Source organism: Motacilla alba, chromosome 3 (assembly GCF_015832195.1).
Source record: "Motacilla alba alba isolate MOTALB_02 chromosome 3, Motacilla_alba_V1.0_pri, whole genome shotgun sequence".
Taxonomy (NCBI): domain Eukaryota; kingdom Metazoa; phylum Chordata; class Aves; order Passeriformes; family Motacillidae; genus Motacilla; species Motacilla alba.
The window spans coordinates 20267744-20295628 of NC_052018.1; the positions used below are offsets into that span (position 1 = coordinate 20267744).

General features: G+C 37.5%; 1 protein-coding gene across 4 annotated transcripts in view; it reads left to right on the forward strand.

Moving 5' to 3' along the window:
* Nucleotides 1-27885, forward strand: part of SH3YL1 (SH3 and SYLF domain containing 1) — a 48315-nt gene that overhangs the window by 889 nt on the left and 19541 nt on the right. For 2 of the 4 annotated variants that reach the window (XM_038131767.1, XM_038131769.1), the window contains exons 2-9: nt 12593-12703; nt 13766-13879; nt 14374-14438; nt 17035-17147; nt 20263-20391; nt 21106-21268; nt 21915-21987; nt 22706-22762. In XM_038131767.1, the coding sequence (XP_037987695.1) occupies nt 12593-12703; nt 13766-13879; nt 14374-14438; nt 17035-17147; nt 20263-20391; nt 21106-21268; nt 21915-21987; nt 22706-22762 (825 nt within the window). Of the gene's footprint in view, nt 1-12592; nt 12704-13765; nt 13880-14373; nt 14439-17034; nt 17148-20262; nt 20392-21105; nt 21269-21914; nt 21988-22705; nt 22763-23629; nt 26370-27885 lie in introns of those variants that run through there. The other 2 variants (XM_038131770.1, XM_038131768.1) reach the window with 2 other exon arrangements.

The following is a 27885-nucleotide window of genomic DNA, read 5'->3' on the forward strand; positions in this document are numbered from 1 at the left end:
AATGAAAGCTGAAAAGCTTATGTAATGTTTTCTGTGGAATGAAGCAAACTGCACATTTCCTTTTATGCAGCTTGAAATGCTATCCTGCATCCACTGCTTATTTTGTAAATACAATTGTACCACCGTGATTTTAAAAATTATCTAGTTATTTGACTTTGCAGTGGAAGTGATTGGTAATCAGCAACGTGGTTTTTGTCCCCGGTGCCTGCAGCATGCTGCTGGTGTCAGGCCATCTCCCAGGTGTTGGGGTGTGAGGTGGTGGATCCAGGCAGGGGCCAGGGCTCTGCTTACTTGTCAGACACGGCCTTGGCAGAGGAGGGCGAGATGAGTCAGTTGTGGCATTCTCACATGTGGCTCTACTATATCATGTAGCTGAGCAGTGCAGAATGCCTTCAGTCCTGCTTTCTGTCACATGCAGACCCTCGTGGTGTCAACATTGGAAGCGGATTAGCCCCTCCAACCCCGTTGCTGTGTTTGTGGGTTGGGCAGGGTGAGGCTCTGTGTAGAAGCGAGTGCTTTGAAAGGGCGTCCTGGAGTTCCTATAAAACCCCATGTTTGTAGCTGTGTACGTCACATGTAGGCACATGCCTAGCTGTAATTTTGAGACAAAGTCTTTTATGTTTCCCTGTCTTTGGGAGGGGACTGGGGAGCATCCTTAAGCATTATTCCACAGTCTTAATTGAAGGGATTGCCAAGCATTGGAACAGGCTGCCCAAGGAGGTGGTGGAGTCACCATCCCTAAAGGTGTTCAAGGAAAAACTGGACGTGACACTTATGGCTGTGGTCTAGCTGACAAAGTGGTGGTTGGTCTGAGGTTGGACTTGATGATCTCAGAGGTGTTTTCCAACCTAAATGATTCTGCCATTTTCAGCCCTCAGCAGTGGAAGAGAGACACAAATTTTACCTTCTTCATCTAATGGCAACTTCATACCTTTGAAATGGACTGTGACAGAATTCACTGTTGTCCATTGTGTCATGGTTTCTCACCATTAAGAATTACTCTTTCTGGTGTAATAAGCTCTCCATATTTTGGGAGCTTTTGAAACAGTTATTGCATTTTTGTAAAAGATCCTGTAATGCAGGGCTGTTATGAAGGATAACCTGTATGACTTAGTGGAGAAGAAACTCTCTTGTGAACAAGATAATTAAAAAACTTAGGAAGAACTAGGGTTCTTCTAATTCTTGATTAATAAATATCAAGCACCTTCAGTTTTTAAAGGTTTAGTTCTTTTAGCTTGAAGAAATGTTTCTTGTGTGATTAAATGTAGGAATTAACTAGTTGTGAGAATTGGTGACTTAGATTTGATTCATGCACTTAGTGAATTAGGACATCTATGAAGTGTGGAAATGAGAAAAGAAGAATGATGGTGACAGTTTTCTTGACAGAAGTGTCAAGTATTCATTGGGAAATTTGCAGAGTCTGTATTTTGTTTAGTATTTTTTCATGGTAGCATAGAGGGCTATTGTGTACTGTACATCTGGGTTTCATTTTACATTTTTATTCTCTCTGTACTTTGGTCCTTGGTGAGAAGATAAACAAGATGTTTGTCTTGGATTTTTGTATAAAAATAGCCTTGTTTTAGTTAAAGCTTTCATGTGCAAAGGGTAATAATGTTAATCTGCTTGGGTTGCCTTGAAGTTTATTCTTCATTATTAAAATAAAGTTAACAAGTCAAAATTAAGATTCCCTTTTGGATTTTCCTCTTACTTTGCTGTCTAAATCTTACAAATCATACCAACTCCTGTATGAAGATGACACAAGACAGGTAGAACTGAATTTGTAGCTCTGTCTTAGTTAGCTTCAGTCATGCTACTTATCTTACTTGTTGGGTAGGACCTCTTTGGTGCCATTTGTTTATACATCCAACGTATTATAAGCGTATATGAAAGACTTGCTAAAAGGGTTTCAAGTGGACAGCATCCTGGAGCATGGGTGTAGGTGGATGGGTGTGGTGGCATGTTTTGAGCCAAAGCCTGCCTCTTGTAGCACAAATTCTTGCTTGAGTTCACATGTGAGTCTCAGACAACCCCCAGCACAGCTCTGCCTTTTGCGCGTGATTTAGAGCACATCACTGTCATCTCTATATTCTTGAAGGTGATGTTTTATGATTCTTTTTGCACAAATGAAGTGATTTCTTCCTCATGCCACTTGGGTTTATCCTTTCTTCTAGTGCAAAGGCTACAGCTTGGTTGTAGAACTGTGAGCTTGGGATTTTAGTATTCTTGCAATTGCTAAAAGTTATAAGAATTTTTGAAGACTTTTAGCTACAGGTATTCCACTACTCTGCCTCCTGTGCAGCTGAACAGGTGTCTAATGTACTTTTTGGAACAAATCCTCTGTGCCTCAGGCAGGTATCAGCTGTCTTCACATGCCACAGTTCCTTAGAAATAAGGAACATCACCTAGTTGAAACATCTTGCATCTACAAGGGAAACACATTTTTCTTTAAAGTACATTTTTCAGCTTTGTCACTTTCATTTTACCCTCATGTATTCCAGCTTTCATCAGAATAGGAGATGAGAGGAAATTCTACATCCCTAATTAGAATTTTCTGCAAGCTGACTTCAGTACAAAATCTGCTGGGAACCCAACTCATCAAGTGCTTTTGACAATGCAGGAGACTGTGTTACAGGGCTTTTTTGCCTTGACTTTTCTCAAGGAAATGGTTAATTCAACATGGGACTGAGGTCTGATACCACATAAAGTTACAAAGTGATCAAATTTGTGTTTGAATGAGTTAAGTTCTCTCCTCTCAGTGGAGAAAAGTTACAAAAATAGTGCTATGAGGAAATGGGGCATGGATTTTTTACACGTTGTAGGATTATTTTACCATTAACAAAATGAATATTTCATGTGAAAAATATTGAGCTCCCATGATCTAGAAGTGCATGCATAATTGGTTGCAAGATTTGAAAAGGCAGCTTGTAAACACTAGAGCTGACAAAAAATCTTTTATGCTTTTGGACACTATACATGACAAGAGTCACACTGATATAGCTAACAAGGATTATTACTTTTATCACATTCCATACCATATAATTTATATCAGATAGCCTGTGCAAAGCCTAAGCTTATTTTGGATGTGTTATTTTATATAATTATGGCATTTCAAATAAATTTTGCTTTGCTTTCCAAAAGGTCATCAGCTAACATCTCAATTCATATCTCTGTAAGCCTGAGTTTACAAAATACTTGTGCCTAGAGGACAACAGCCTAAAAACTTAACTATGAAGTTTACTTACTCCTTTAAGAAAGTCATAGCACAAAGCCTTAAACCTACATTCAGTGTTAATCCTCAGCAAGTTTGCTGATGACATGAAGCTGAGCAGTGCCATTGATACAGCAGAAGGATGGGATGCCATCGAGAGGGACCTCGACAAGCTGGAGAAGTGCTACAATGAGAACCTCATCAAGTTCAATAAGTCCAAGTACAAGGTGCTGCACTTGGGTCAAGGCAATCCCAGATACAAAAACAGACTGGGAGAGAAACTCATTGAGAGCAGCACTGCTGAGAACGACTTGGAGGTTCTGGCAGACAAATGCTGGACAGGAGTTGGCAATGTGGCAATGTGCTCCTGCAGTCCAGAAAACCCAGCTGCACCCTGGGTATGCATCCAGAGCAGCATGGGCAGCAGGGCAAGGGACAGGATTCTGCACCTCTGCTCTGCTCTCATGTGACCTGACCCTACCTGGAGTGCTGCTTCCAGCTCTGGAGTTCTTAGCACAAAGCAAATGTGGACCTGTTGGAGCACATTCAGAGGAGGGCAACAGAGACGATCAAAGGGATGAAGCCTCTCTCCTGTAGAGACAGGCTGAGAAAGCTGGGTTTGTTCAGCACGGAGAAGAGACAACTCCAGGGAGAGAGGTGATGCCTAAAAGGTGACTTTTTACACAGACAGATAGTGACAGAACAAGGGGTAGCAATTTTAAATTAAAAGAAGGAAGATTTAAATTGGATGTTAGGATATTCTTTACTGTGAGGGTGGTGTGGCACTGGAAACAGGTTGCCCAGAGGAGCTGTGGATGCCTGCTCTGTGGAAGTGTCCGCAGCCACATCGGGTGGGGCTTTGAGCAGCCCGGTCTAGGAGAAAGTGTCCCTGCCCATTACAGGGGGCTGGAACTGGATGATCTTTCAGGTCCTTTCCAACAGAAACCATTCAATGACTATCTAATAAAGGCTGTGAAGAGTTACTCAGAGTATTAGCTAATGGTAAACATAGTGCTCATGCAGGTTGGGGTGAGGCAGCTTGCCTCTCCAGGTTTAGAGTTACAACAGAAGTATTTTAATTTTCATAACTCATAGTAATATATTTAAAAACCCCCCAAGAACACACACACACACAAAAACTCAGAAACTCAAACCTACAGACTTCTAGAGATGAGAAAAAAAAAAGAAATCTAATAATCTATCTCCATTATCTTTCATTTCTATCAATGAAAGGCCTCCTGTGTTTGAAATTACTCTTTTCCCAGTAAAGACTTGTGATTCTTTGTCTTTTGGGTTGATTTCATATTGTGTATTTGCATGCCAAAGTCCAAACACAGATGTCTGTGTTACTTCTCATTGTCTGACCTAGCTGTCCTGCAGTGACCATACAGATGTAGTGCAAGTTTATGTAAAGGTTTTTGGAAGTATTAATGGCATTTGTTATTTCCCCCTCCACACAAATTGCTGTGATTTAAATGTATAAATATATGTAATTGTGGAAATATAATTGTGGAAATATAATCACAAATATTATTATAATTTCTAATTATAGTGTTCTTCATCAAGAAGCTCTTCAAAATACTGTAAATATCTCAGCTTTTTATATTGATAGCAATGTCTGTGAGATTCTCCTCTTTGAAATATAGACTTTTGGGTTGTTTTCCTTTTAGAGAAGGTGATATCTGCTGTTATGTGTCATTCCTTTTGCATATTTGAGTTCTTGAAGGCTGAATTTAGTTGTAACTTCACTATGCTCATGAGGTTTTTCCTGGGTACAGGCTGTCATCAGCAGCTAACTTTAGCAGGTTATTGCAGGTAAAACAAGGAAAAACAGGCTGGTTTTAACATGGGTAAGAGTGGGTTTGGTTGGTTTTTTTTTTCATTTTCAGCTTTATTTTCAAGCACTTTTTTACTTCCTCTCACCAGAGTGTTTGGACAGAATATATTTCCATCTGTCTTATGTAAACCTTAAAATACTTCCAACTCCTTAATTTCTCTATGCTGTCAGCTGCAGGTTCTGCAGACCGACCTGGTCTGTTCTGCCTCTCTCACCACTACCAGCACCAGTTTAATGCAATGCCATCCAGTAAACAACTTGTAATCCAGGGTGGGGAAGGAGAAAAGTGTAGTTACATTTATTCACAGTATAAAAACCATTAGGGTTGTGAAAGCACACATTAGAGTCTTCCAGTGCAGCTCAGCTGACACTCTGCCAGGCCGTGTAGTGCTTGCTGTAGTACTTGCAGCCTGCCATAACTCGTACTGTCACTGACAGATCACTGATTTCGCACACCAGTGTTGTTGATGAGCAGTGAAGCATGGAAGCTGGTAAAACTTCAGGAATCCAAGTGATAAAGATCATAGTAGAAATACATGAGCATAGTACAAAACTCCACTGTAGAGAGACCCTGTTTTCTGCTTTTCAGCTCTACTTCCATTGCCTTACACTCCTGTCTCCCCTGCTGTTCTCAAGGTGTGTATGTCAGAATTGTACAACCTTGCCCATTGTGTCAGTAATGCTTTCCCATTCCCTGCTATTGCTTTCATAGACTCCTTGCCTATACCATAAGCAGGATGTTCAGAGTGTACAGTCTGAGTCTTTCCTTGTTCGTGGTCCATGGAATCCGGAGGAAACAGCATCTGCTTGTTGCTGTTGGTTCCAAACCGGGAGTAAGGAGCTCAGGCTCTAACAATAGTAGTCAGCTGGATTTCAACTAAAGGGGGTCGTTACTGCCTTTATTTTTTAACATCCTTTTCCTGTAGGTTTCTTTTTAACTTATTCCTCTATTTCCTTGAACTCCACAGATCTTTTCTTGACATTTCGTTAACCTGGATTCTTTGCTCTCAATCACTGGCTTCAAGTGTTGGAGATCGTAAATGGAGAGAGACTCACAGAGCCATGTTTAGCGTAGGCTGCTGCTCATCATCCACATCTCTGTATTGCATCACATTTTCTTGGGCTGGGCAAAATGCTTACGATGCACATCTGGCATGCTGTTCGAGGAATTCCAGGTACCAGATGAATGCCAAGGCTGGAGCTGGCTACCACAGTATCGTGTTGTTACACATATGTGGAACCAAAATTGCATTAATCTCTTTAATTGTAGTGCCAAATTGAAATTTCTTGTTTAGGCCCTTTTCCAGTGCTGCACAGTCTTGTTTTTCAGGTTTCTCCTTCCCATTAAAATGTTGTTCTTTAACTTTTCTTAACTATGCAAATTTTCATGTTTATGGATGTACATAATTTTGAACGTTCTCTATTCATACAAGCCTTTTAGCATCGATGTTCCTGATGTAACCATGCGTATTTGCAAATCCACTGTGCCTTAATGTATTCTTGTGCTGTTTCTGTACTTTTTAGTGAAGTGAAAGCAAAGACTGAATGAGGCTCATAGAGGTATTTGTCATTGTTTTTCTTCTTTTTGTAGCCAGAGAAACCCACAAAAACCACTTTTCACCAAGTACTTCAAAACTCAAACATACATGGGCAGCATATGTGTGAAATCTGCATGTGTGTCTTTGTCTCCCCTTTGTCATCTCTTCTTTGAAACTGTACTTTTGATGTTTGGGTTCTCTTAATGCCACTAGGCTCTATTTCATCTGTTCATATTCAGCATAATTTTGATTGTATCAGAATTAGTTATAGCTTTTAAGTAAAAAGGCTTTATTTATTCTTTAATGCACCTTGCTCAGATAATTTCACCAAATGTTCAGCCAGCAAATTATTACTGTTAGTCAGAATGTAAATTAAAGGCTGACGCACTTGCCTCATCAGCTTACAAATTAAGCAGTTAATCAATTTTGGTGTGATATTCCCCCATGGGGTTTGTGTTGCTGACTCACATATGCTCAATATCTTCTCCTTTCAACAACAAGCAGAAGTGCAAATGAAGCTTGCTCCCTGCTGAGCGTTCTCTGGTCACGGCATTCCAAATCCATCAGTCAGTGTATCCTCCTGATAGATATTATTGTCTTATTGCTCCTGGTTGCCTCTTTCCTGAGCAATGCTTGAATACAAACCAGACAATTAGATATGCATACTTAAAAGCTAATAGTGAAGACACTGCTACAGGGTTATTACGTATGTTATTGATGGGGTAAACAGAACACGGAAATTCTGCTTATGTCTAAATATTTCATACAGTATTTTTGTTAAAAAGCAGATGTGTCTATATGATTTTTTCAATAGACTTGTGATATTAAATTAATTTCTAAGGAACTAATTTTACAAACTGAATCCTAAGGCAAGCTTGAGGGAGAAGAGGATAATTTGATAGATGAACAGAAGCTGAAATAATTTTTGAGGTCACAGAAATCCCGCTTACAATTTGGTCTGTTTACAGAGTGATTAAAATAAATAGAAGAAAGAATTTACTCTTCTGCCTTCGCTCTAATATTTCTTTTATTTCTATTGTATTTTGGGACAGATGCCACCATTGCACCACAGTGCAAACCTCTGTGTCCTTTTCTTTTTTTTTAAGTGAATAGTTTCAAATTGTCTGACATATTTGTGCTATTTTTTATTTACTAGGTTTGGTTTTGTTTTTTTCTTTGTCTTTGGGCAAAGTTTTATGAAATTGATTGATCTAAAATTAAATGGTATGAGTCAGGCCTCAGCCATACTATATATACACTATATATCGAACCATTAAACTGCCTTTTTAGTGTTGATTGTTGACTCTGCCCTTACACAATCCTGAACTCTGTTGACAAAATCCTGAGTGTGACATAACCCAAGAGGGAGAGCCAAGCTTCCCCCTTTCCTCAGTGATAAAAATACCATATTTCTTCTGCTGTGGTTCTAGCATTCACCAAAATGGGAGTCCACCCAGGCCTTATCAGGCATCATATTATACATAATTGAGGTCAGGGTGTGGATTTGTTTGGGTTTGGTTTTTTTTTAAACAGGTTGTCAGTTCCTCAAGGTTCCTGTAGGCATCCTGCCAGTTCCTTAGTATCAAGACGAAGTTATGGAAGTAAATAAAGCAACTCAAAGTGATCCACTGGGGAAAGGATTGTATGGTCCACTTTGAGTAACTGTGTTGGTTTACAGCATGAAAGTGTTTAATCAGGTGGCTTATTCATCCTGCCCATTGTTAAAACTTCTCTGTGCCATTTTTGCTTGCCAATTAATGTTACTTTAATTTTTATACTTGCTACTGTCTAAATTAAAATCTTACTTGCAGTCCTTCTCTACAAGATGTAGCTTTGAGCTCTTCAGTTGATAGCATGTTCAGCCTCTTTCTTTTTTTCTTCCCTTTTTTCTCCTCTCTGTACTTCTCTTCTGCTTTCAAAATGTCACCCATTTCTTAGCCTCTGAAAGTGCACAAGTCTAGCCACATGCAAAGTAACTGGCAGAATGCTGTTGTCAAATCCACCTGCTGTTTCTAGTTCAGAAAAATAATCCTGCATTACTTTAGTCTGTGGCAGGAAGGGAAAAAGCAAGGGATAATGGAGGAGTGAATTCCTGTAACTACCTAAAGAATGCAGAAGAAATAGCTACCCAAGGAATGCAGAAGAAATAATGATGTGGGAAACAAGTAATACAGAAAGAAAATGAAGTTTCTGATGTTGGTTTGAGGATGGGAAGTTAAGCTTTCCTGTGCTTGCTGTTGCAGAGAACAGCTAGATGTTTCTCCAGTTTCTCCATTCCCTGGTGATAAAGGTACCCCACACCACTCCACACCATGCAGCCCAAAAAAAAAAAAAACCCACCCAAAAAGCCAAAAAAACACAAACAAAACCCAAAAACTACAGGAAAAAAAACCCAAAAAACAACAAAAAACAAACCAAAAACACGCACACACACAAAAAAAAGAAAAAAAAAACCAAAAAATCCTTCTAGAAAGTTAGAGTGGAAATACCTATTTTTTAATTTGCTTAATAATGCTATTTTTCTGTGCAAAATTTGTATTTTAAAATACAGTTTTTGGAATCATAGTGCAGGAAAGTCATAGAATGGTTTGGGCTGAAAGGAAAAAGGACAACTAATCCAACCCCTCCTGCAATAGGCAGGAACACTTCTGACTCGAGCAGGTTGCTCAGAGTAACTAGTTATGTATTGAGAGTTGAAGGAACAGTGAGGTAGTAACAGTATTACTTTTGCTGACTCCTGAAGTTCAGCTTTGAATTGTCTTCAATTAAATAGCAGCTCCTATGTGCACAGTGGCATGCACACAGTGTTTTCTGGTAACCATCAAATCTTTCTAAGCAATTCTGAATCTGAAATCTGAAAATGCTCACAAAAACTGTATTGTGATTTTATATTTTTTCCCACTCTGTTATTCCTGTTTGCAGACTTTCAGGTCTGAAAACATCTCATTTTCTCAATGGATTTAGCTAAGGGATTTCTCTTCTAATCTGTATGAAATATGAACTGTTTTGTTGTTTTTTTTTTCCTAGTAGTAGGAAGAATAATTGGAGATGTTTTCCAAATTCTGAGATTAGCCAAAGAGAAGCAAAGGGAGGGAAGGAATGCATGTGTAAACAAGGAAGAAGAGTTAGAGAAGAGCACAGAAGTTTATTGTATTTCTCTAATCTAGAAGCTGCATAATGCTTGCTTTTGATCAGTAATGTTTTTTAACTCCCCAGTGTTTTCATCTCCCCAGTGTTTTTCATCTCCAGTGTACAGGTCTTATTTTCATTATCTTGATCACTTTGCTAGAAGTCCTGCATGGTTAGGCACATAACTGTCCATTTTACCACAGTCTAATCTTACTGAACCATGTGAAAAATTAAGTACCATTAAATGTGTGGTTTGGGTAGACTGGGTATGTGACCCTTCCCAAACTTGAGACCTCTAGACTTGCAAAGTATCTTAAGTGAAAACCTACATATAGAAGTGTTCACCTGATTTTGCAAATGGACATGCACTGTGTATTACTGTTAATTATTAGTTACAAATTATATGCTAGGTTTATTCTTTGTGCCTTCTTGAGCAGAATGGTGTTGCAATATGCTTTTTTGGACTACCTCAATTTATCTGCATACAAAATCAGAAATCTTATTTTTCTCTTACAACATGCTGGTTATGTTTGCCCTCTGACCTTGAAAATGCAGTGTGAAGTACAAGCAACAGAAGTAAAAGAGACATTTGCTTCACCCCAGTTTGTTAATCTACCAAAAGCAGTTGTGAGTTCATGTTTTATTTGAGCTACACTGGCCTCCTCTCTTGCCATGTAGCCAGGTTCCAGCCTGGGGAAGCCTTCCAACCACAGAAGAAATGCATGTTCAAAACTCCTGAAGCAGTTTGACAATTTTAGTACTGTAACAGTCAGAGAAAATTAACAAGCCAAGAACTTTTCAGAATATCCTGAGCCCTTAGAGCTTCACCTTCTCCTATCCTTTTACACTCCGGGTCTTGACTATAATCTTAATTTTCTGAAAAGAGAGGAGATTATTCGGAGATAGAATTAATATTTCTACTCTGATAACCTCTGTGTGGTTTAGAGTCTGTCACATTCTATACATTTTCTTTTGTTCCCAGAGAGGCTGATATTTCTGCAGTCTTCTGATGACTGATGTCCCTTCAAACTCTCCAAGGTTGTACCTGCCGCATCCTCACCAAAGCAAAATGTTTCTTCAAGCTGCCTCAGGGGACACTAATCCAGACATTCAGCTTTCAAAATCTCTCTCGTTCTTGGAATCTTCCTTCTTGCCTGTAGAACATGCCAGAGGAATATTCTTCTCTTTGAAAAATGGAGGTGTATCATATTCTAGCCAAGGGAGCCTGGACAGAAACCTGGCTGACTTGCTGCTATGTGCTTCACTTGATCTGAGCTGAATTGCTCTCTAAGCTTCATTGATGTAATCTCAAAATGTATTTAGTCCTCGCCTTCTTGGTTTTAGGTGTGAATGTTGTCCGGAGTAAAGAGTTGAATGAATGTTCAAGGAATGCCAATTAAAAAAAATAATCCACTTTTGACTGAATGTTGTTTCTCTATGCAGAGTGTTTTTTAAATGTTTGTGAATTTAGGAACAGTAGAATTTTATGGGAAAGCTGTCACTAATTTTTTCAGAGATATGACATGAGACTAGATGCATCTTTGATCTGGTAATATATTTATGTGTTAGTTGGACAGTTTGGTTCTGCTAGACTTGGAAATAGCATTGTTATGTTCAGACAGGAAAACAAGAATAATTTAGGTAACTCTGAGGGATTTTAGTAGATGTAACAATCAAGACTTACTCTTATCTCTTTAACTGCACCAGGGCTTCTTTTTGCAAATCTACAGGTGAAACATTACTATTCCTACATAAAATGGTATTTATCATGTTGGAGAATACTAATTTATAATACTTGATTCTGTCTAGTCATTGACTAATGACAACAGATCTGGTGGATCAAAATGGAATAAACACACTTCTGTAGACTTTACGATCTTGTCAGTTTGGAGGGTAGATTTCAAGATTTTGTGTGTTTGCTACAGTACTCTGCAGCTTTATAAAGTAAACATAACTTATCTGTAATCTGTGCTTTTTCCTCAGTTGAAATACATGAGGGGCTTATGTTAGATCACATTGGAAAGAAAATACTGGTAAGAACTTCAACGGGAAGTAGATCTCCAAAGGAAATTTCTTGGTCTGAAACTGAATTTTCTTCACTTTCAGAACATGCCACATGTTTAGCTCTGTAAGAGAAGCGTCCTGAAGAGATGTGAAACTTTTAGGGTTCATGAGTCAGCAGTTGCCTGTTGTTCTACTGTTTGAAGGACAGGAGTATCAGCAGATTTGAAAAGGCATTAGACAAATTTGTGTGCAATAAACTTATGAATAAATAGTGACAGGAACAACTAAGGATGTGTCTCAAACACCCTTGCTGTGACTAGTGTGTTGCTATAGGGCACAAAACAACATGACGTGCACACCATTGTTCTCAAGGTGAGAAAAAAGGGAAGTTTAATTTCTGACTGCAAGATTTATAGATTTCCAAAGGTGACACTGGATTGGAGGGGGAACATGCTACCTCTCCAATGACACAGGACAAACCAACAGTCCATCAAATGTCTCTTCTTCCATAAAAGAATGCAAAACAATAAGTTGTTTACAGAAACTGTGTGAGAAGTTTGTTACAAGAATGTAAATATCAGAAGGCTTAGAGAATCTAGAAGAACCAGGGCGACACTAGTGTTTATTCTGAACACGTGCAAGAGAAAGAGATTACATAAAAGAATCAGGCTTGTGTGTTTTATTAAGTGGAGTCTTCAGTTAAAACTGTCAGAAACAAAATGTGGATCTGATGCAGAAGATGACTTCTTATATTCACCTGTTTGATTTGATTTACTCTTTATTTGTAGAGAATCACTTTTCCCATACAAATGATACTGGTTTTTTCATACAAGATATCCTAAACTGACCATAATGTATTTCTTTCATGTTTTACAGTGAACAACCCTATACCTTCCAACCTGAAGTCAGAAGCTAAAAAGGCAGCTAAAATACTACGAGAATTTACAGAAATAACTTCCAGAAATGGACCAGATAAAATCATACCACGTGAGTAAAGAAAATGCTTTGATTCAGCTAAAACCTTCAGCACTCCCTGTGTTGCAGTCATGCTGTCTTTACCAATTCCCTCTGTTTCCACTGACCATGACTTAGAGATGAATGAAAATTTTGGGTGCCATAACTTCTCTGAAAATATTTTGGAAGTAAAGGGTTTCAGTTTGCTGTATTCTTGGCAGCTGCTACTTACTGGGAAAAATCTTTTAAATGTTTACTGCTACAAGGTACCTGCATTGGAAGGCTTCCCCCAGGATGGATGGACTGTCTTATGCTCAATCCTGTAAATGTATGTTCTTAAGAGAGAACCTGGACTAGTAGCTCTAGCTCTTGAATATCTGTGTTGATTAGAACTAGCTAGATGAAAATAAGCTGAAGCAAAGAAATCAGGGTGATTTTTCCTTTTGATACTGGTTCAGCACTCTTATTTGCTGCAGTCCTCTTCATTTTTGCAGTTGTTACTCTGTGTTTCTCTTAGTGTCTTCCTCCACCTGATGTTGCTGTTGTGGTTTTAAATCCTTTACTGTTATGTTCTGGAAGGTCTGCAATAAGATTTGCAGGATGATGACACATCAGTATTTGCCACTAACACTGTCTAATGATACAAGCTTGTTAGGCTGCTCTGTGTTGCTGCAATTTAAATTTGGGCTCCTCCAAAAATTTGTGGAGACATGGTTGTCAGCTATTCACTGCCTGTTTTCGGTTTATCTTGCCAAGGGTACTCACACATAAACTGTGTGGCACTAAACAAACTAATTCTGTACAAGCGAATCAGGACAGGTGGAGCAGTTCGGCAGTGTATAGATTGTCACAGGCTAATGTGACCTGCAGCTGGGTTTGCAGTTCACTGTGGTGGAGGTATCATTATTAGTTCAACTTTTTTTGTTTTGTTAGTTCAACAGTTGAACTTCTAACTGTTAGTTCAACAGTTTTGTTTCAGCTTTTGCTTCAATTATTTGACTCTTGTGTTCATATTTGTTAAATAGTGAGTTTTGTCTTCTCCTTCTCTTAGAACTTCTCTTACAAGGTCTTGAATAAATGATTTTGCTGTTTCAGCTCATGTAATAGCTAAAGCCAAAGGCCTTGCAGTTTTGTCTGTTATCAAAGCTGGATTTTTGGTGACCGCTCGAGGTGGAAGTGGAATTGTATTAGCCCGTCTTCCTAATGGAAGTAAGTGGATATTTTCCTTTTGTACTTCATGAGAAGTTAATTAAAAAAGATAAACATATTTTTTTCATTATTCTTTTCACAGCATAAAACAGGAGATGTGTGATGAGTCAGGCAAGTAGGTGACAGTGTTTGGTGTGAAAGCTGTTTTCAAATCTTTGTACCTTTGTTTGACCAAATGTATATCTTTCAGTATCTTTGTGGAAAATAATGAAATATAAAAGTACATAGTATAAAATTCATTAGAAAAATTGATTATATTATGAAGAAGTATATGATAAATAATTTTAAAGAAGGAATTGTTTAGATTGTGAGGGTTTGTATTTCTTAAATCCTTTCATGTAGGATAAAGCATGACAGTTATGATTCTATTATAGTGGTTTTGAACATAGTTTTAAATAGAGAATTTGTTAGCATTTTCAACTGTAATAATGAAGTGAGTATTTCTTGTAATATATGGTTAAAATTCTGTAAATTTATCTTGTTTTACACAACAGCCTGGTCTGCTCCCTCTGCAATAGGAATTGCTGGTCTTGGTGGTGGATTTGAAATTGGAATTGAGGTATGGATTTGCATTTGAAGTACTTGTTGGTAGCTTTTTTTGCAAGAAATTAAAATGCATTCACAAAGATCTAAATGTTAGTGAGATAGTAGAATCTACTTTCATGTACAAAAATATTATTATGAAATCCATTTATGCAAGATAAACAAAAGAGGGGTTTTGATCCCATCAGTCAAATTGTTAGAAAACATTTAGACGAAACAAAGTGACATGACACTAATTTCCTTGATTTCTCACTTCTAGCAGACTGAATTTTTCACTTACGGAGAGCTCCCTGTCAGTGTTCCCATATAAGACAATTGAAGTTAATTGAAAAAACATCCTATACTTAATAGTATGTCAAATGCTTTGCTAAAGGGCACAGGGACTCCATCTGGCAAGAAACAGTGTAAAGAACTGGAGTAGAATGGACTCCACTTAATGTTACTGTATTCCACACATTTCCCTCTCACACTTGTGGTTACTGACATGGCCCTTCAGTTTGAAAGCACCAAAACTGGTGATACCTCTCCTGAAGGAATACTGCAGAAAAGGAGCCAGTTCCAGGCAGCAGAAATGCTTAAGGACAGGACTCCCATCATATTCAGAGAAACCCTGGTGAGCTGAGCCCTAACAGCATTCTGCCTCTGCTTCCCATTTCTTCTTCCTCACAGCTCTTTCACTCTTGTATGTTTTCATCTTTTCTCTATTTCCCCATGCTAGCCTCCAGACTCATCCTTCTCTCTGTTTAGCTTTTGTTCTGCTGATTCCCAAAGAAAATCAGAGTAATAATACGCTGCCTACAAGGTCTCTTGCAATGGACATTCTGCTCTTCAGGAGAATCCATGTATAGATGATCTGGGTGATCCATGGCAGCCCCCAGTACATCTACAGCTAGCCAGCTATCCCTGTCCTGGCAGGCAGTCAGCTAGCACTCACATACTGAGCAATAGATCAGTATTTTATTCTCTCCTCCTTGTTCACTGTGTGATCTCAGGCATTATTGCATGCACTTTTTAAAGGACGATGTGAATACAAAATCATTAATTTTTATAAGGGATTTTCATTGGTTTTCATGACTACAGGATCTGAATGCATTAAAAAGTGTTCAGTTTGAGCCCCAGAGTTAGTTTCATTGTGGGGTTCATTTGTTTTTGGTTTTTTTTTTCCTTTTAAGTCTCTTCATGTGTTTTGATTAATCTATGAAAATTTTCTTTTAATCCTCCCCACCTGATATTTTAGATAATGTAGACATTTCCTATTGATACTGAATCAAATAATTTCAATACAGAAGCTATTTGTGAGAGGGTTTTTTTCTCTGAGTAATACTGTGCCCTTCATTTGAAATTTTAGTCAGCTTCCAAAATGCTGTTCCCTTACTGATGTTATTATAACACAATCTTTTTTATTTCTTCTCGAAAATATATGTTACTCAGAAGTACCTTAGTGACTTAGGAGTCTACAGTCCCATTTCAGCATTCTTCTAATCCTATACTAACTTAGATGTTTTAGAAACTAGGTGAAATTTATTCCTGTAGGAGAGATTATATTTGACATAGTTGTAGTGATGCTTATGGAAGTTTTTAAAAAACAAGATGGAGATCACGTTTCAGAAGTCAGAGTGACTTGGTACTTCAAATTAAGGACCATTTTTAAAATTTATATAAATGCTTTCCTTGAAGGCTTTCTCACTATGGATTAGTTTATCTTCAACAATGGATTCATCCTCTTAATGGGTAAGAGGAGGAAGCAGTATCCTAACAGATGTTCTCCCTCCATCCCGGGATGATTCACAAACTGCTCCTGTAGCCATCTTTTGTTTGGGATGGGGTGGAGGTTACCAGGGGGCTAATAACAAAAGACCTCTCTTATGCTGTGTGTAATACTTCTAGGCCAGCCTTGTTTTGCAAATAATCTGGTATTTCCTCTTGTATTCCCTGCTGTCACAGTTTGGAATTTGGGGTAAGTTGAAAGTTTTTTTCTTGAACCTGGCTTTCAGTCAAGTTCATCAGATGAAAGATCAGGTGCAGTAGTCCTTGGGGATATTGCTATCTCTTCAATTATTAGGTTTAATAGGTTCTTGAAGCAACTGACTACATCTCATGTTCAAGTCTTAAAAAGTTAATTACTAATTCATATATATGCACACAGAAATATAAAACTCCTGTCATGAAAAAAAAAGTTCTGTCAATCGTACCTGTATCCTTTTTGCTTTTTATTCTTTGGATAGGAATTTTTGTTTAGTAAGTTCTGTCTTGCCTTTATTAGTTTAATTATTGAAAGATCAAAATTATTCACATCTGAAAATGTGCCTTCATAATTGTATAAGCCATGGAAAATAAGAAGTTGTCAATTAGGAATTTTGAATTAACATAGAGTTTCTCTTATAGCTTTTGTTTCTCACATACTGACCATATCAGCATTTTGAAAAAAATCAATCAAATTTGATTTAAAAAGTAGTTGAAAGGATTTTTCATTCAAAATACCTTGCAGAAAAAGAATCAACTTTGTAATGGAAGCTGTTTGAAAATAATCCTTTACAAGAAAGGAAGTTCATCTCCTGTGCAACTGTTCTTTCTTCTTAAAAAGTGTAGTGCTTTTACTTGATATTTTATAGGTCTCAGACTTAGTGATTATACTGAATCATGAAAGAGCAGTAGAAGCTTTTGCCAAAGGAGGAAATCTTACACTTGGAGGAAATCTTACTGTGGCAATTGGACCTCTGGGGAGGTGGGTAATATGTTTTCCTAATAAGGCATATATGGAAGATAATTTTTAAAGGCTACATTGATGTGGCATTTTTTTTACATGTTACAGAACAACCTGGGCAACCTGTGTGCTGACTGGGCCATATTGTTCTTGCCAATCACTTTTTTTTTCCTTTTTATCTTCTTTCCTGATTAAGTAATTTATTGGTGGAAGGAAAGTGTTCTGAGATTTGCTCTCTTTTTGCAGGATACTGTTCGGCTAGGCTCAATGAAGAGCACAGGTGCTTCTGTGCCTGATAGAACTATGATTTTTAGTAACATATGGGTCTGTGCTTTCTGTCAGCACAGATCTGCCCAACAGTAAATGAAAACTACACCAAATAATTGCTTTTAAACCTTTAAGTGGTTACGCCTGTTTACTTTGAAGGATGAGGTAAAATAATCACTGAATAATTTTGCTTGGAAATGAGTCTTGTAAGACTGCTACTCCAACCTCCTGCTCAAACCCAGGTCTGTTAGGGCTTCAGATCAGGTTGCTCAGTCCCTTTTTCCAGTTGAAAATCCCCAATGAAGGAGACTGCTTGGTTCTCTGGGCAACCTGCTCTACTGTTCAGCTCTCCTGCCTTACCTCTAGTCAAAGTATTTCTTCATTCTATTTATGTCAATAGTATTTTATTCTTCCTCCATACGCTGGTTTTAAGAGCTTGGCTTCATACTCTTGATTACCTCTCTCTAGGTATTTGAAGCCTGCTGTTAGGTTTTCCCTAAGTCTTCTCCAGGATAACCAAGCCCAGCTACCTCAGACACTGCTTATGGAATATGTGCCTCCTTATGGCTACTCTTTTTTTTGATGATGAAGTTTTTACTGCTGGATTTTAATCTTTTCTAACAAAATAAAAGGATGATAATTATTGCACAGAAGAGAGAGAGAGATCTGTGGATCAGGGAAGGGCACTGAATATCATCTACCCTACAAAGCCATTCAGTACACTGCCCTGCAACATCTCTGTGTCCAAGCTGGGACATAGGTGTCAGGGTGGGAAGACAAGCAAACAGGTGAAGAATGGATGATCGTGTTAGAAGAGCAGTGGTAAATGGTTTATGTTGAAGTCTGAAGCCAGATTTCTTTAGAATCTCCTCAGAAGACTCTTCTAGGACTTCTCCTGCTTGGTATTTTTACCAGTGACCTGGAGGAGCAGTTGCAAAATATCCCCTTTAATTTTGAGGATGACTCCAAACCAGCGTTTGTGGCCAATGCATTTCAGGTTAGGGCCACCATTCAGAGCAATGGACCTAGAGAGTGTAAAGATCCTGCATGAAACACTGTGAAATTATCAAGGACGAGTGCAAAGTTCTGCACTCCTGGTTGGATGAACCCCCTATCAGGCTGAGCAGCTTCCCTACAGAGAAGGTGCTGGGATCCTGGTGGCCAGTGGGGCTAAGCCAGCAGTTGATTCCTGACAGAAAGAGCAGTGAACAGTGTAGGGGGTTGCACCAACAGGACTGTAACCAGTAGGCATGGGAAGTGATTGTTTCCCTTTACTTGACATTTTGTAGAGTGTGCCTAAAATATTGTGTGGCGTTTTAGCCCTGTTGTTTATAAACCTGTGTGCAGTGAACCACTACCTAAATGGCCAGGTAAATGCAGCATGTGAATGATGAGGCTGGGGGAGCTCAGCTTATTGAACCTGGATGAGAGAAGACCTTCTGAGGCTGCATTCCCAACAGAGCATCACCAAGAAGACAGACCCCAGTTCTTTACAGGGGTACATGGCAAGACAATGAGAGGTAGTAGTCATATATCAAAACAAGGAGGGTTCTGACTGGATATGAGAAAAAAAAAATTGACATTAATAAAATTGAGTTGCTTAGAGTGTCTGTAGAGTTATATCCTTAGAATTCTTCAAAAACTGGCTGGACAAAGTCCAGAGCAACCTTCTTTCAATTTGATGACGTTGATCCATTTTGAGATGACTGTCTTTAAACCTAAAATATTATGTGATCCTGTGAAGGACAAATACTGTAATCTTCCAAATCTGTTGAGGTTCAGTAAGGCCTTACTTGAAGTGTTTGGGCTGACCATAAAGTCTGGGAGGATTTGAAAATATTGCAAAGAGTTTCAGTCACCAGTCCAAACATAATCAGATCATTTTAAAATGTGATTAAAGTGTGGCTTAATAGTTTTCAGAGGAGGCTTTTAAGATCCAGTTATAAAAATTATTGGAGAGATGCCTCTGCCCAAATAAGATGCAAGTGAGACCATATGCTGAAGTCAATAGTATGGATTTTATTTAACAGTAAATGTGAGTGAGGGGGAGAGAGAAAAAAAAATAGAAAAAGAGGAAGAGGGGAGAGAAAAAGTGAGAGAAAGACAGATTGAGTAGAAAATATCACCTCTCTGTGGATCCCAACAGTGTCCTGTTGATCTCTTCTGGTCTGCTTGGTGATGAGGGTTCCATGAAGCTTAGAGTTCAGTGGATGCCTGTTCAATGGATATGTTGGCTAGTTGGGAACACCCAGGTACCTCCCTTGGTTGTGAAGTTTGTCAGTGTCTCTTGCCACAGGCTCTCATATATTGCATCCCTTTGCATCACATTCTGTCCTTTGGTGCAAAGCCTCAGGAATCAGTCTGAGGGTGCTTTGGGGGTCTTTGATGGTTTATGATCCCTTCTCAGACATGACAGCTGCCTCTCTTGTCAGTGCATTGAGTCAGTGATGCCCCATCAGACCTTCCCCCAGTGAGGGGTTGGGAGTTGTGTCAGGGATAACAATTACCATGATAAATGGTGCCATCCTGCCTTGCAGGATTTGCCTCGTCAGCCTGAAAGTCTGGCTTGCAGCCTCCCCCTCTGTCTTGTGTGAATCTCACTGCACACCCAAATTCACCTCTCCTCCAAGGATGTAAACCCGGCCTCAACAAATCGCCCTGGAGCCTCCTTGATTGTTTTGAGTAATAAACCATGAACAGTCCAGTCTCTCACAGACCTAATGGGGAGCATTCATATGAGGCAAAGTTTTTCTGTGCTTCTGTCTGAAAAAAAGGTAAAAATAAAATGAAGGATTAAAAGAAAAAGACAATTGCTGTTCATGCTACAAAACTGTGTTGAAGAATATCAGCCAAAACCTTTTCCTTCTAGAAACTTAGAAGGGGATGTTGCCCTGAGAAGCTCTGCTGCTGTCTATACATACTGCAAATCTCGAGGGCTGTTCGCAGGCGTATCTCTGGAAGGAACCTGTTTAATTGAAAGGAAAGAAACAAATCGCAAGTAAGCTCTCTTCGTATCTAAAAGGTTCAGTGAAAGCAGAGTGACAGAATTAACTAGGATACGTTCACTTTGGGAAAAGTGGTTTTTGTGAAAACACACTATGTTAGTTTAGAATTTGAGGGACAAGGGTTTCTTCAATTTAGACATCTTGAAATGGGTATTGAGATGATGCTAAATGTTTAGGGATTATTTATCTGTGGCAAGTTGACCTTAGGTAGCTACCACATGCCAGCCCAGTTCCTTTGTCACTCCCCCTCCTCAAAAGAATGAGAGAAGTATGATAATAAACTCATAAGTTGACATAAAGGCAGTGAGATCACTTACCAGTTGCTATTTCAGTCAAAAAAACTCCAACCTCATCAAGGGGAAATTAGTTTATTTTATTTTCAATAAATAAGAGAATAGGATAATGAGAAATAAGAGCAAATCTGGAAAGCAGCACCTTTTCCCCACACACCTTCCATCTTAGTGGGCTCCACTTCAATCACAGCTTCCCTACCTCCTCCTCCCAAGTGGTGCAGGAAAATGGGGGCTGTGGTCAGTTTTCCAAATTTACAGCTTTGAAATAGTTCTGTCATTTCTCAGTATATGATCAGTAGGAAAAATGCAGGGCTAGGGATGGAGATAGGGAGCATTTACACAAAATTAATTAATCTAGAAGTTGAAATGTAATAATAATCAAATACCTGCAATCTTGATTTTTTTTTGTACCAGGTTTTATGGGCAGGACATTCGGGCTAGTGCCATCCTGCTTGGTGACGTGCCTTTCCCTGCTCAAGCAGATGATCTTTATGAAATTCTAGCATCCTTCACTGAAGTGTATGAAAATGAAGAACAAAAAAATAATCCAGGAAAATCTGTAAGGGAACAAAGAAGGGTTTGTGTGCTTCTTTTTCACATAGGCTTTCCCTGTTCCTAAGCTGTTCCTAGTCAGTGTCAGTGCTGATGTTCATGTGTCATTTTTAACTTCTCTGTTGGATGACTGAAGGCATAACACTTGTCATTTACTGCACATGGAACATTTGTTCAAGTATTTCCCTGCTAGGCTCTTGGGGGCAAGAATGTTGCTGGGTTTACTTTGCATCTTCCAGAATAACAAAGTGTATCCTTGTTTTGTAATTGTGTATTATCAAATCCAAGGTGATGATTAGGAACGTTTAATCAAGTATTTTTAGTCAAGTTAATTTGAAATTGGACACTCTTAGTTTTCTAACTTTTCTGTCTCCCATTCAAACAATCACATTTCTAATGTAATACTGGGACTGTAGAAGATATTTCTTACAGATGTTGATGTTACTGGTAGACAAGCATTTACTTTCAGCTTTGTCAAACCCATGATGATTTACTTCAGTGTCATGTAAATGTCATTAGTGTTTAGTATGCTTTTTGAGTTCTTACAAGTTCAGTGGAGTAAGAGTACTTTTAATTTTTTTTTCAGTGTAACTTGACATACTTCTAGGTTCTGAAGTCACAATCTATATCCAGATGTGATGCTATGTTTTTAAAATATTTATGTACTTTAGGTAAATGACCGACCTGCTAGACCATCAACCAGACCAGAGCCGCCTAAACCCACTGTTAGACCTACACCACCGGGTAAAAACTTTTTTTAATGGCTAATTAATTATCTTTGTAAAATTAGAGCATTAAAGCTAATTAATACTATGCAGTTATTATAGCAGCTGACTCTATAAAAACATTTATTAAATACTCTTCCTTGGACAAACACTAAAAGCATGTTGATGTAGTGCCATGACTGATAAGGACTAAAGGACTTGTTTTTTTATTTTATATTAACAAACCTTTTCTCTCTGACAGATTTGCTATAGAAACAGTGTTTTTATAGTTACAGAATCATGTAATAATTCAAAGGAAATATTCATAGTTACTGGATACATAGGAGCCTCACAGTACAATGAAATTTCTTAGTAAAAATAACAGACCTAGAAACTGCTGGTCCAAGTTCTAGAAACTTCTGGCTTCTAGAAATCATAGTTTCTCTTTAGGTTGTCAATATCTTTTAATCATTAGAAGTGTTACAGTAGAACAGAAGAGGCAGAATTTTGTCTCTTTAACAGTTTGTCTTAACAAAGTGCTTTCATTTAAAGTGAGGCTTTACTGTGCAGCTCCTCTTGTTAACTTAATTCTCTGGTTAAGGATGTGAGATATAGTCTGTATTTCTTCCTTCTGCACTGATTCTTAGTTAACTAATCACTTAATAAGTATTGAACTTGTATCAGAAGAGCAGTATACAAAATATGACAATATACATTAACATGTCATATAAGTTGCTATTTTTTTCTTTCTCTTTCAGCTAAAAAGAATACAAACAAACTTTATCCTGAACTTCCCAATGATTATGCATCTGGGGGTAAGTACTAAGCTTACACTTATTCTATTAATACAGTGTAGAATCTGAGAAGTCTTAAAAGTACTTTGAAAGATATGCAAAAATATCTGGCCACTGGTATTTTTCTTTATTGTCCATGTGTTAAAAAGAGATTAGGTCTTGTATGATCTCCTGAAAATATTTCATAAACATTAATCTTATTCCCTGGCTTTACATTCTAACGATGACATTCTCTTTCTGAGCAGCCCAAGTTTTGTTTTATTCTGTGAGCTTGAAAAATGCACTTGAAGTAGTAAAATTGTTTTATGCTACCACCTAATTGCAATGAAGAGGGAAGCTGATATAACAAGCTTCAGTCCAAGTCCTTATGCAATGTACTATAATTGCTGTTTTAATTTTTTAAGTGCTTCCACAGATGATACCTGATTATGCTGGCATAAACAGCAATTTACATGGCTTCTTCAGGTTTTTGAACTGAAATAATTCTGTTTTACACTAAAGACACTAAAGATATTACTATTGATTCTCTTATGTTTAAAGCACTTTCAACTCTTAACAGGAGCATTATTTGCATTCCATATTTTATATGTGTATATATATGTATATATTATATATATTTTATATATATATCTATATATATAATGTATATGTACTTATATTTTCATGTATTGCATGCTCACTTGAAAATCAAATTAAACAAAATACCTCTTTTTTACTTCTGCAAATAGAGCTAAAACTGAGTTTGTTAATAGAACACAATGAGAAGTCTATTTCAGGCAAAGTGTAAATAGAGCTTTTCACTAAAAATTAAGACAAATTATCTATCTTTGTCTTTACATTCTTTTTTATATCTTCTCTTCATGTTCTTGGTATGTGTGTCTGTTGAAGGGGCCAACATAGGAGTATCTTAAGCTGAGCTGTCGATGTGACTTCTGCAGATTAGAGACTTCCTGAGAATCAAGATTTGTTACTGTGTTATATGACTTGTATAGGGAAAAGGAGGACTCTAGTGGTCTGTACCCAATAGCTGTCATCCAAGGGAGAAGAACTGGTCTTCTGGCCATTAAAACTAAGCTTTCCCAGTCTTACCAAAGCCCTGACCAACTGAGAACAGGTTTCTAAAGTTTGCATACATTTGCTATATTCAAGGGAGTGTTCTTCTATGGTGCAAGTGACAAGGTAAAAATATTCCAGAGCCATCTGTTAAATGGCTTTCAAGATTCTTTGAAGATATAGACTCAGTCTGCTACTGGGAATTTCTAGCAGTTTCTCAAAATATACAAGTTTTTTTTTTTTAGGAATGCAGGGGGTGGGCGCAGTAGGATCTTGTTTAAGTGATGGCATGGTATATTTGGCTTTCTGATGCAGATTACATTTCCATAGGTAACAGTTCAAATGCTTTCTGAATCCACAGAAATACTCTATGTTTCTAAAGGCTAAAGCTTTTTTTCTTCTCTCAGAGGGCAATTAAGGTTGAAGTCAAGAGTCACAGTCCCTTTCACAAGAGTATATTAATGCTGGGGGATGAAAAAGAAAGAGCCATAAGGCCATATCTCCTGTCAATGATCTGTTTCTGCCTATTTATAGTCCAAATTATTTCAACAGAGCTGCCTAGCAGCTATAGCACATACATGTCAATCTTTATTGCAGGAGTAGTTGCTGCAGCAGATGTTCTTCTACAGTGATCTGTAGAAGACATATGCAAAATTTTTTGTGTCATTCTAGTTTAAAAAAAATACATATAGATAAGCAATAGAAGAGTGAACGAATCTTATCTTTAGGAAGCTTTGTGTTAGGTATAATGGCTAATGGGTGGAGGTAGGTTTTGATGTTCAGCAACAAGCTTATCTGGGTTGCAAGTAACAAGGCCTTTAGTTGGGGAAGGGGCAACTTGGCATTGTGTTACCAGCATTTGGTTTTGCAGCAGTTATACAAGTAGTAGAAAGGTTGAAATATTAACTCTTCTCATTAGATAAGAGATAGACTTGTGGATGAAACATTTTTAATTATTTTCTGTGTACTTGAATTATATAGATAAGTAATGTAATATAACCTTTCTCAAATGCAAGAAAATGATAAATGAAAAACATTATTTTCTAAACTGATAACGTGATACTTGTACTCAGTTGCAAGGAGATTGTTTTCATGTAACTGAATAATGCTTAAGGTAATGCATTTAGTTGTAAAATGAGCTTCAGCAGTGTTTTAAATGTTTCCAGAAACTTGGGAATACCACACATTTTATTTAGATGCAGTTAAAAATTGCACTTATACAATTTTGGGAAATAAAACCCCAAAACAACCGCAACAAAAAATCACAACAAACTAGCAGCTGCTACAGTTATTGTGATTCAGTGAAGTATGAATTTTCTACACTGGTAGACATTTTTCTGAAGACTCACTAAATAAAGAAATTTGATTTGCTTATGAGCATGAAACTTCATGCCTTCTCCTTTACTAGAATTAGGCATTTGCATTTCATTTTTCTACTTCTCCCCTCTTTGTTGTAAAATCTACTAAAAGGACTTACTGGCCCTTCCAAGATTTATTACCACAGCATTTTCTTTTTCTGGATGGATGATTCTTTGGACGTCTTTACCACGTCTGTAATACAAACAACCCACGATTCTTTGATGACTACTTGGACATTGTAGACTCAGGAGTTTATTTCATTAGGACCATTTTTTTAGATACATTAGGTTCATAGTTTGTCACACTGGAATATCTAATCCTAGATATTAAATTTTCATTCGTGTTTTGATTTGTAGATTTTCTGCTTGGAGTTCTGCCCTGGAGCAGCAAGTAACCAAAAATGTAACTAAATTATTGCTTCCTGCCTACCCTCCTAACAGTGTGCTGAATAGTATACAATTCTGAAAATGTTACAGTGATGTGGTTCCCCAGCTGAACTGGTAGCAGCAGGAGCAGTGATCTGCGAGTAAAGTTGTGCCTGGGTTGAGGTGAATGTTGGTGAGAACTGGTGAGAATAGGAGGTGAATGTTGGTGAGAATAACAGGCAGTTGTTGAAATCAGAAGTCAGGTATTTTTCGCTTTTTCTTGAGCTCAGTTTATCAGAAAATGTTCTTTCACATGTTTGGAAAAGAATCACTTGAACTTGCCAAGGTGCTGAAACAATCAGGAAACAGACTTGAGACAGGAATGGGGATGAAAATGGAAGAAATTTCTTCCTTCCAAGCAGTGTGCTTTCACTATTCTTCACAATTATCAAATCTCACCATGCATTTAAATTCTTACAATACTGTAAGACCAAATATTCATATTGAACACAAAAGCAGCTTTTTTTGATAACAATGTGAGTATTTTATGATAATTTGGAGAAAGTAATGATGCTGTCTGCATTTTTAAGGGGTCAGGTGACTTGCTTAAGAAACTCATAGGAACTTGTAGCTGTGAAGCCTGAATATTTAAGCTTTTTTTTTGTTTGTTTACTTACAGAAACAGTCTTTCTTACCTTCCAGAATTACTAAATATTTTAAAATTTTGCCTTGAGAAAAATATTTACCCTCTTCTTTAGATTTTTGAATGCAGTAAATTATCTGCAGCCATTGAACTTTTTACCTATTGTGCATAAAATCAACACACCCCAACGTGATTACAGTAAAAGTAAAAAAAAAGCCAAAATATGAATTTTGACTAGGTTTTTTCAGCAGAAACCTTTCACTTTGAAAATAAAATAAATTTTTGTCCCAATAATATTGTCCCAATAGGCATATATTTATATTCTTGCATATGAAAGAAGTGCTATATCAAACCTACTGATGGGGATATGGAGGCAGATGAGAAATTGTCACTGTTTTTAAAAAAAAAACAACCCTTTTTCAATGATGATTTGAGTGATTTGTCAACCTCATTATTAAACATTCATGCCTTCCTACATGAATTTGTCTGAAGCTTTTAGACAGTATTTGTTGTGGCTTTCTTCACTATATTAAAGAGCCCTTTGCTACGCAGGGGAGCTTTTTTTTTTTTGTTCCCCTCTTGTTCTCTTTGAGACCCTTGTGCTGTAATCAAATCACTTTTTGGTCTTCCTTCATCTTTCTTTTGATTGCCAAGCAGATTGATGAGCTTTGTCAAAAGTAATTTTCTCTTTCCTCTCAAATTTTAAGTAATAATAAAAATACCAAATTCTGAGCTGTGAGCTCACTGAGATCAGTAAGATTTGGGCTCCTAAAAGCTCTAATGAATTTGCACTAAACTCCAGTCATATTTTCTATTATTTATTTATTTATTTATTTAAACTTTCTTGAGTGTTCCTTATCTATATTTAAAAAAAATTGAGGCAATATCAACCCTTTTTGATTAGGTAGTACCATGAGGTGGTAAATTCAGTTTGTGTTAACTAAATGTATCAGAGCTGCTGCTTTTCATGGGTACAGTTCTCCAGGAATCAGGCCTGGCCCACTTCTCTGTAATTTCAGGGATGATCTCAGTGTTTCTTTTGGTAATCTATGAATGCCAGATGGTTCAGTAGGTCTGTGAAAATCTGCTTCCCAAGAGAATTCCAAGGCAGATTTTCATGCCTCCTGAAGTGTATTTTGTCAAGGAAAATTGAGAGTCTGTATGTGAATTTGCCTTTGTTAGTACATTATGGATTTTTTTGTGGCCAGTTACAAATGTTTTAACTAAGCCAAAATAATTGTATGGACTAAGAATTCATAGGCCTCTTCTGAGGTAAAAAGCTTTTTTTTTTTTTTTTTTTTGTTGTGATTTCAGCTTCTGTTTCACTTGTTTTACTTGCATACCTGTTCTGCAGTTCAGTTTACATCTGACTTGTCTTGTTATTTTGAAAGGTACTGCTCTCTAGGATAATATTGATCAAGCTTGGAAAAGAAAATATAAGCTGGAACATGGACACCATTCTAGCAGTCTCTGCATTAATTAGTACCTCTACTTATGTGTGGTGCTGAGCTTTTTTAGCACAGTGTAATGAAAAAATGGAATTTTTAGTTAGAACTGCTGAAAGAGAGCATCACTCTATGTTATTGCAACTTTAAAATAGGCTTGCTTTGGTAAATATGTATTTAAGCAATCACTTTATTTTTTAATATATGTATTTCTCAACTTAGGTTTAACAAAACCAGTACTATTTTGGAACTCAGATTTAACTGGAAATCTAACATGCA